Source organism: Microchirus variegatus (genome assembly GCF_963457635.1).
Source record: "Microchirus variegatus genome assembly, chromosome: 1".
NCBI lineage: Eukaryota > Metazoa > Chordata > Actinopteri > Pleuronectiformes > Soleidae > Microchirus > Microchirus variegatus.
In genome coordinates this window covers 22,826,001-22,836,735 of record NC_139802.1, presented here as the reverse complement: position 1 = coordinate 22,836,735, position 10,735 = coordinate 22,826,001, and the positions used below count along the sequence as shown (strand labels likewise).

The following is a 10,735-nucleotide window of genomic DNA, read 5'->3' as shown; positions in this document are numbered from 1 at the left end:
TTTGCGTTTTTACTCGTGTGGCCGTGAGCCGTTATATACATTAATGTCACTTAATAAATCCAAACAACAGGATTTCAAACTCCAAAGTCGAAGATAAATCTTATTTGAACTCACTGATCGAGGCAACAGTGGAGGCAACATCCACTCCTCTGTGCCTTGGTGAAAAATGGCTGATTTTCCCAGTGGAGTTTGGTGCAGAAGAGTGACAGAGGTTTTACGGCCTGTGCCTTCAAGCCTCGACGGCGATGATGATGATGATGATGAGTCACCACAGCAGAGACAAAACAACCTGAAATATCACTTTATTCTCATTCAGCTGCTTCAGCGATGACTAAGTTGCTGCATCCATGGCTGTCAGTTGAAACTGAAAACCCACACAAAGTGACCACATACCTGTGGTTAGACACGAGAATTACTCATGACTAACACGGTGTTATTGTAATGTCACCACACGGCTAAATATACATGTTGATTGTAGCAGCTTGAGAAGCTCACATCTTCTGTGTTGGTATTAAAGGGCAATGCTCGCTCTGCGCGTCCTAACCCTAAACCTAACCCACGGGGGAAAGAAATCATTTAAAAAAAAAACCGTCCAATCTGGACGCCATCTAATAGATGACACATTTAGAGACCTGTAAAGTGGGAATGACGCTTCGCGGCAGTTAAATGGCGCATGAAGAGCATTACGTGCTGTGACCTGCTGCTGCTGCTGGACACATGAGTTGTAAAGGTTTAATAGGGTAATCTCATAAGACTGTGAACGCCGCTGTGCCAATGTTTTCACAGCAACAAGTGCTCAGTACAAACATCACCACCACCACATTTAAATATGAACATCTCACCCAGCTTCTTATGTCTTAGAGCAGGGGTCTCAAACTCAAATGACCTGGGGGCCAATGCTCATCTATTGTGGTCAAGAGGGGGCCGGCCTAGAGAATAAAAGGTGGGAAAAAAAACAACTATTCACAATATTGCATCTTGATATTACATAATAATACTATTTATGATGGAAAATTAATGTATTAATATCAAAAACAGACATTTATTTTAAATTACATAAATAAAAGTGTGGACCACTGTAATTAAAACTTGTACCAGCAGCCGCTTCAGCCACTGTCATTCGTGGCTCGGGCCCTAACAAGTGTATTTATATGTAACTGAATGTTGTGTACCATATATTTAATTAATGGGATAATTATGACCAAATGTCTTATTATTACTGATACAAAAACATTGCTAGCAAACATATATTATATTCTATCACCTCGCTGGCAGCTGTGCCTCAGCTCCACACTGTGTTTAAAAGACGGTGAGGTCGTGGGCCATGTTTTCATTATAACATGATATTAAGTGAGGGGCCGCATGTAATCAATTGGGGGGCCGCATGTGATCCAGTTTGAGATCCCTGTCTTAGAGATTTAAAGAACTTTCTCAAGCACAGGTGTTTCATCATGGAAAATATTCCATATCCAGACGTCTTTATCTTTGGTACAGAACCCAGGTGTTATGGTTCAGATGGTTTGACCAAAACAGGGGAAGGTCCAAGATCCAGAGATCTGAGACCAGTTCTGGAGACATCTACAATGATTAGAGTGCTGATGAGAGAAGGACCTGAAAAGTCTTGAGCAACCTATGCAGATATTTGTCTTCACACATAAAGCACAGAGCGTCTGGACTATTTCGGGAAACATATTTGGATTTCAGCGCCGGTCTGAGAGCAGTTTCCAGGACTGTATCAGTTCTGGAAAGTGTTCTCCTCTTTTCACATACAATGAACGTGGTAGAACATTCGGACAACTGATCAGGGAGCTTACAAGAAAAGTTCCAGAAAGTCCAATTCCTCTGGGCCATTGCCGGAAAATATCTAGATTTTTAGTGTGGACTTGAAAGTGTAATATGGTTAAGAACAGAGTTATTTTCAAGGGTTAAAGGTGTTATATAAACTAGCTATAAACTAGAATTTTTGCAGGAGAATGACCAAGACATTTGACCGATCTTTTTTTTTTCAAAACAATTTTGTATTTAATCTCATCAGTAAATCTCCGTCATATCTACACAAACTTACCACACGAGGCAGCGGTGGACCAGCAGCTCCTGAGTCTCCGTGAGCTAAAAATGTTCCGTGGATTTACAAACGTTAAGTTTCCAAAACAAAAAAGGCAGAAAAGAATGCAAAATCAGCAAAATATCTTCTTAAAATGACAGCATTACTTCACGTATGAATGAATACATGTCCCGTGTTTTCAGTGTAACATTTTTTCAGATTCTGTCACAATTGTGAGATTAAAGTTTCTTGACTTTTTCTCCTAACAATTCTGTTAAAGTAAAAATTTTGATTTTGCAAGTGAAAACTAGAAGTCAAAAAAGTCTTGGTTTGTTCTGCTTCCTGTTTCTGTAGCTCATATTTACAGCCTGTGAGCTGCTGCTCAGTATCATGATTTCCTTTTAACAGTAAAATCCAATTCTTAAAAACATTTTGAGACGGCAATCACGTAAAGACGTAAATAATCCAGGAAACATTCAAAAAAACAACACACAAGCCTTTTTTTGAACTCACAAGCCAACCACAGTCTGTTTTATTGGGTGCTTCAGTAATACAAGTGCACAACAAACCACTCTGCATTGACAGAGGTGGCGCTATAGCCAGTAAATAAACAAGTCCTGCCTCTTTCACAGGCAGACCCTATACATCTGCGGTCTGCCTCGAAAGCCTTTGAAAAAATACATACAGTACAAACAAAATCAGAGGAAGGTTTGAAAAAGCATGAAAACAAAAACAAGCTTCCTGTTCCATACAGATCATCAACCACAAACATCATCAATGACAAACACAGAGGAATCAAAAAAAGCATTTAGTGTATATTCTGCATGTTTGTTCCACGTGCCTCGAAGAAAACAACCAGAATATTGGATTTACAACGCGTACGCACGCAAGAAGAAGATGAAGGAGAAGGGCCGCGTGTGATGGGACAGGGTTTAAAAAAATCCCCAAAAACTATGTTTAAAAATCAGAATTCTGACTTAATCTGAAAAAAAAATGGTTCTCGGAATTCTGATTAGAGTAAGAATTCTGACTCTAATCTCAGATTACAGACCAATTTATCACAATTCTGAGATTAGAGAAAAAAGTCCGAATTTAATACTTTAAACTAAAGTACTAGAATTGATGTCCTCCAAATGTCCTCCAAATTCTGGTATTAATCTGGATTTTAAGAGAAAAGTCACAATTCTGATAAATTCAAATTTATTTTTCAGAATTTTGAAAAATTTAAGAACATAAATCTCTAAATTCTGGGATTTAAGTTAGAAATTCTGACAAAATCAGACTTAAATCTCAAAGTTTTTGACGAATTCTGGGAATAGAGTCAGAATTCAAGAAAGTCAGTCAAGAAAGTCAAGAAAAAAGAAAAAATTCTGATAATTTAAAATGTACTTTTCAGAATTTCAAGAACATTTGCATTTGAAATAGAAAATCTCTGAATTCTGAGATTAGAGCAGGAATTCTAAGACCTGTTTTTTTTTTTTTTTTAGAATTTTGAGAACATTTCTACGAAAAAAAAACAACTTAAAAATCCAAACTTTTATATCAGAATTCTGACTTTTTGTGATTTTTAAATCTCATTTCCAGAACAACTGTTCAAAAGCGACCCTCGTCCTCTTCCGTACACGTGATAATTAGAATATTATGTTGATTTTTTTTTTTACTTCCAACATTCAGATATTGTAAAATAAAAATCCCCCAAATCTATTCTTCGTATAAAAAAGAAGCTTTCAAGTCAACAAGGAACAAGAGGACTTTTGTTTTTTTGTTGTCATTTGATTTTCTTTCTTTCTTTTTTTGTTTTACACAGAAAAGGTCGAGAACATGTCTGAGAGGAGGAGCAGGAAGAGGAGGAGGAGACACTTCTGCACTGAGTGAGTGTGCGTCCACAGACTGAAGGGGTGAGAGAGAGGTAGAGAGAGGTACAGCGAAGGGCGAGGGAAAGGGGGGGCGGGGGTAAGAGCAGCGATTCTATGTGGCGTATCTCTTCGTCCATTGTTTGGCTATTCTGTCATGCTCTGTTCTGTTGGTCAGGTACTGTGTGGCGATGCTTCCCACCAGAGGGTCGGCTGGAGAGAGAGAGAGAGGAAGACGACGTGACGACGTTTTCAAACCAAAACCATTTCATTTTCAGTCACGAAAACAAACAGGAATAAATACAACAACAGAGACCTTTAGATTTGTTCTTTTGAGGTTTTTAAATGTACAGTATGTAAGCTGAATGTCCAACAATAAACAATTACTTGATGACTAAATTCATCGTCAAACTATTTTGACAATCGATGGGTGTTTTTTAAGGAATTCAAACAAGTTTTCCAATCTCTCAGCCTAAGTGTTTTTGTCTTGACTTCCTGTCAAGTCGAGGCCATGGTTACGGTCTTTTGATTTATTAAAGTCAGAATTATCAGAAAAAAGTCAGAATTTTGACTTTTCACAGTAAGAATTGTCAGAAAAAAGTCAAAAAGTCAGAATTTTGACTTTTCACAGTAAGAATTGTCAGAAAAAAGTCAAAAAGTCAGAATTTTGACTTTTATTTCTAATGATTCCGAAAAAACGATAATTGTTAAGAGTGTAAAAGAGTGTATTTTACTTCCTGTCTTCTTATATTATATTATTTACCTGCATAATTAACATTTCTGAATTCATATTAAAGCAGTTTTTGTACGGACGTAAGAATCAAATTCCAACCGATTATCGGTTCCTCGCCCGTTTTTCTGGTCACCGTAAAAAGCCGTGGAGCAGATTCCGCTGCGTCTGAAGCGTATTTGCCCTCGGGGGCAGATGTAACTTTGGCTTTTATTACCGTGACCTTCAGCAGACTGGATTACACGCTGACAAATTCAGAAGAATCAATGAGCAGTTTATCACATCAGAGACAAAGGAATCCAGGAAGAGACGGAGGTGAAGCAGCGTGGAAAATGACTGCAGGTTAACACTCTGGACTTGGCCGACCTCCATTATGCTCATGTACATTATATTGAACATAAAATAAGTCGCTCGGCGACAAAATGGCTGTTATGCAGTTTTAAAAGGCGGATCACTGACCCGACGAGGTTGCTTCTTCCTGGACTGAACTAACTGTACTGATGATGGAGGACAGTGCTTTAACAGTGTGTGATAGTGATAGTTTGTATTGTTTTCTAAAGCTCCATCTATGTCGAGAAAGCAGCTTTAGAAACTCGCTCTCACTGAAAACACAACATAAATTAAATTTGAACCACTTTAACGGGTGTTGATTTTTCCTTTTAGGAGAGCCTTTTGTTAAAGCTCTATCTTGGGAATTAAGTTTATCTCTTTATCTCACCTTAAAACTCTCTTTTTTCAACTGGAAACTGAAGTTTGAAAAAAATATTTGCTTTCCACACCAAAGTCCATAGAGAAAATCAGTGTTTTTAGCTCACAGGGACACAGTCGCTCACAGTAGATGGTGGCGTATTTCTGCCTTGTTTGTCAACGTTGTGTTGCTTGCCACAGTTTGACGAGATTAAAATGACAATTGTAATGGTAAATTCAATTTCTCTGTCTACAACTGCCCATGTATAGGGTATACCTGCCCCACCCCGAATACCAGGTCCTTTTGTGTATTGTGTATTGTATATTTGTATTGTGTCTAGCCTGAACTGACACCTTCCTACAACATCTGCAGGGAGTCGGCTCCCCGATATCTACAGTAGACAATGAGGTGTGAAAACACAGCCTGGAAAGGGAAACTCTTTGTCCATTGGAGGAATGCTAAGGGGAGTTGCTCAGGTATAAATGTGGAGGGCTCACGATGCTCTGGGTCTTTTCTCCAGCTAGGATCGCTCCTGTGAAGATTGACCTTTTGCTTTCAACGAAAATAAAAACTTGTCGGCCGGCAGAAGTTGATATTAGTTTCTCCTTCCACACTCGCTGTAGGTCACCTGCTCTTCTCGGCGGAGGAATTGTGGTTTGATTATTTATAACTTTGAGCCCTTGACTGTCAACGTTAAACAGCCTTGGTCGTGGTTTAATTTAATTGAATTCATCTTTTCAAAAAGTGGAAACCTTAATTTTGACGGCCTTGAGAACCACCGCGCTTGCTCGTAAAATCATACGCGCGAGCAAATATCTTTTAAATGAATACATGAATAAATACTTGCTACAGAACAAACACAGATCTCACCTGGGTTACAGTCTGTGAGCAGGGAGCAGATGGACAGTAGGACCTTGGAGATGGTAAGGGCGGGGCTCCAGTTGTCCTTCAGGATGTCGAGACAGATCACGCCCTGACTGTTGATGTTGCAGTGATAGATCCTCGTACGGAACGTCACCTGCGATGACACGGGAAATGAACAATATCTTAAATATTCAATATCAGTAATTCGCCCCCAACTCTAGAAAGTATGGACTTCTAAGAGATGTGACAAGAGGATATATAGCGCTTTTCCACAATATAGTTCCAATATAGTTCCAGCAAGGCTTGACGCGACACAGCTTGGTATGGTTTTTTCTAGTGGCCATTAACGCATGCCGCATTTCCATGACGAATGACCGGAAAAAGACGTGTGTGACGTCATGTTTACGTGACTCCCGATTGTTAAAATGAGTCTCTAAGGTAACACTAAACTTTAAAAACATAGGGACACATACGCAGTACACAGGTACGCTGGTTATTTGTAGCGCTGCTCTTTTCTGTTAATAAACAGACCGCTCCAGTTCGACTTCAAAGTGCTTTACATAAAACATTAAAAAGCATAGAAAAGAGACATTTATAAAATCAAATATAAAATAAAAACAAGCAGGTAAAATGTATATGGAAAACATTAAGTAGAAGATTAAAAAATAAAATAGATAAAAATAAAAGAAAAAGATAAAATCAAGAGTATCAAAGGAATAGAGGTTAAAGTGCATTATTGGGAAATTACTGAAATGCAGCAGCAAACAGAAAAGTCTTCACTCTTGATTTAAAAGAGGTGAGAGTTTCAGCAGATCTACAGTTTTCTGGGAGTTTGTTCCAGATATGTGGTGCATAGAAACTGAACGCTGCTTCTCCATGTTTAGTTCTGACTCTGTGGACACAGAGCAGACCTGTCCCAGATGATCTGAGAGATCTGGATGGTTCGTAGCTAAGCAGAAGATCAGAGATGCATTTTGGCCTAAACCATTCAGCGCTTTGTAGACCAACAATAGTATTTTGAAGTCAATTCTTTGATACACAGGAAGCCAGTGTAAAGACTTCAGAACTGGACTGATATGATCTACTTTTTTGGTCTTAGTGAGGACTCTAGCAGCAGCATTCTGAATTAACTGCAGCTGTCTGATGGACTTTTTGGGGAGACCTGTGGTTTACACTGTTACAGTAGTCCAGCCTGCTGAAGATCAATGCATGGACGGACATGGATAGATGGAAGTTTTTCCAAATCCTGCTGAGACATAAGTCCTTTAATCCTTGATATATTCTTCATGTGGTAGTTGGCTGACTTTGTCACTGTCTTAATGTGACTGTTGAAGTTTAGGTAAGTTTTAGTAAGTTTCTGGCTTGGTTTGTGGTTTTTAAAACAAAGGACTAAACGCTAAAGGAGCTAACGCAGCCAATGGAGCTCTGGTAAACGGTGCCTGGACTCCGGTGCCGCGGCAAGTAAACATTACGTCACACGCGTCTTTTCTAGTCAGTTGTCATGGAAATGCATCATGCCTTAATGTGTATTAATGCTGACGCCGTTAACCGCCGTTAATGCGTGGCACCAGCGACTTCGGTGATTTTTGAATTTGAAACGCAAGATGCTAGCATGTTGGTAGAAATGCGACAAATCTAACAAACATGGAAAGATTAATGCATGGTCCCAGGGGTCTTGGTTGACATCAAATTCAAGGACTTTTGCAGGGACAATTCCCCCAAATTCAAGGACTGATCATGCTAACAAAGCCTAAGATGGGAGGGCAACAATTGCTGCATCTGCTGGAGTTCAGCATATTCAAATTATTATTATATTAATATTAATATTAAATATTCAAATGAATATTATAAATGTACATAAACGCAGACAGCGATGGGACAGGTATTTAACTTTTCTGATGAAACGGAGACAAAAACAGCTCCAGACAGAAGACGCCGATTAGTTTTGTCAATTAAAGCAACATTATGCAAATATTTTATCTGTATTTCATGGTGCAGTAATTCATAATTATAAGGATTAGTTTTTTTTCCCATTCTCACTCTGTGGCCCAAACACCTGCTGGGGGCGCTGAGATGAATGTGTGATCTAAAAATGTCAAAATAAAGTGAAAAAATGATTCCCATCTATTAAAAAAAGAGAATCAAAATGGCTGCTGATTAAACTGAGCCCGGAAAATCAGAGCTGCAGCAATAAGTCACCCACAGATTAAAGGGAAAGTTCCATTTTTCCAGAGGGGGTTCACAGTGTGTCGAGCATATGCTGCGTTTCCATCATGGTACGGTTCAGTTAAAGTACGGTGAGGTGTGGAACTGTAAAGACCTGGTTCAGGCTTACGTTTCTTATTCGGCGACGACAACGAACAAAGGCCGTTCGTCTCAATGAGACTTTGTTTCGAGAATAGACTGCGGCGATTTTCTGTCGTCCAATCAGCTGACCGTACCGTATTTTACATTTTACTGCGGTAGCCCACGGGAAGGGTGCCAAAAAATTGAACTGTTACTAATGGGGCTGGTTATTATTTTGGTACTATTAGTAGATTTTGGAACTTTAAGTAGATTTTGGGATTCTGAGTAAATTGTGAAAGTTTAAGTGGATTTGTAACCATCAGTAGAATTTGGGATTATAAATAGATTTTTTCATTATAAATAGATTTTGGGATTATAAATAGAATTTGGAAGTATAAGTGGATTTGTAATTATCAGTAGATTTTGGGATTATAAGTAAGATTTGGGATTCTAAATAGATTTTGGGATTATAATTAGATTTTGGGATTCAAAGTAGATTTTGGAATTATAAGTGGATTTGGAATTATAAATAGAATTTGGGATTATAAAAATATTTTTTTTAAATAGACAATAAATGGATTTTGGATTTCTAAATAGATTTTGGGAATATCAGAAGATTTTAGAATTATACATAGATTTTGAGTAGAATTTCGAATTATAAGTAGATTCTCAGTAGATTTTGGGATTATTTTATTTGGGAGTTGTATTACATTGAACATTAAATTACATAAACTTGTTTGGAATTTTATGACAGTTATAGAACATTATTATTGACTTAATTTTAGATTTATTTCTGTGTGGTTTTGATATGAACAGATTTATTTTGCATCATATGTGTTGTTTTTGTAACATATACATCATTCCATACCAAAACAAACACTTTTACTTTGAAATCATGCATATCTTATTTGGGGAAAATAATTCTAATCTCATGTTGCTCGACCATTTCATTCGGTCATCGTCAATAAACGTATTTCCAGGTCATCTATTGCCACATCGACCACAGCGGCTTCCTCTTTTGTTTGGTCATTTGATGACTGGATTAACATAATATTCACAGCACAGCTCCCATAATAACTGACACCATTGAGTTTAACGGTGAGAATCAGCGCAGGAGTCGATTCCATTTGTACGAACACAAAAAAAGGAGAAAACAAAAGGAGACAGGGTTTTTATAAACGACCGCACAGATAAGAAAGAGCACGTTAACAATGGATGAGGTTAAAAAAAGAAAAGAAAAAGACAATGGACAGGATAAAGTGTGTCTCGGGATGAGCTGTAAACCTTTAAAAGGTAAGACTTGTTAGAAGAGGGAGTGATAATAGACGAGAGTCTCCTTTATTCACATTAACAGTGATGTGTCAGCGTCACTGTGAGGACAAAGGGTGTGCTTGATTGCTCCATAGAGGGACGTTTAACACCATTTGACCCAAATACGTGGTTCTTTTATTACACGGTGAATTAAAACGCCTGGTTTTTTTTTACTTGATGTTATTATTTGATGGATTTCAAGCAGCATTTAATTCTTTTTTTTTTTTTTAAATATACGATTCAGATATTCAGACTTCACAAATTCAAGTCGATTTTCAAGCAGGACCAGATTATGGACGTTGGGAATAATGAGAGGGACGTGTAGTATAACATAATTTGAAGATCCCTGCGCTGAACATTCCGCGCGAGATAGGATTTAAATTAGGGCTGTAATCAACCAAAGAAACTCTTGGTCGACTAAAAATCGACTAATCGGGGTGCTTTATAGGTGCGGCTCTTTTCAAATTAAAAGAGGCTCTTATTTTGAAAAGACCCGAGCCGCGGCTGGAGTTCAACAGAGTCTGAGGCTCTGACAGCATTACGTGCAGCTGCGCAATACCATAGCCCGTGATATCCGAAAATAAGTAGTAATATCAGCATAACTGTTGAGTAATATTTAGATTATTTGGCTCTGTGCATGTCCTCGTGCAGAGCGAGACTGAACATAGGAGCGCAGCTGAGACACAAACAGACCGCGGGACGCTGTTGCGGGCAGGTGCGTCTGCAGTTATAAAACCAATCAACAACTATTAGACTAAAACACTGAAATATGCCAATATGTTCATACTCAAAACAGAAGGAGCAACCTTAAATGATATGTCATGTTTGTAGTTGAGCTGTGAAAAGCAAACTGTTTCAGCAAAGCAAAGTTTGCGTTTGACTTTTTTTTTCTAGTGTGGTCATCTACTTTTGAAAAATGGTGGAGGACTGACTGTAGCCTCAAAATTCACGTCTAATTA

General features: G+C 38.3%; 1 protein-coding gene across 1 annotated transcript in view; it reads right to left on the bottom strand.

The window, feature by feature from the left end:
* Positions 1–2,559: 2,559 nt before the first annotated feature.
* ube2e2 (ubiquitin-conjugating enzyme E2E 2) overlaps positions 2,560–10,735 on the bottom strand; it is a 52,194-nt gene continuing 44,018 nt past the window's right edge. Inside the window, exons 5-6 of the mRNA XM_083888320.1 lie at positions 6,186–6,333; positions 2,560–4,110 (exon numbers count right to left, since the gene is read on the bottom strand). Of these exons, the coding sequence (XP_083744446.1) occupies positions 4,013–4,110; positions 6,186–6,333 (246 nt within the window). The 3' untranslated portion in view covers positions 2,560–4,012. The remainder of the gene's footprint in view (positions 4,111–6,185; positions 6,334–10,735) is intronic.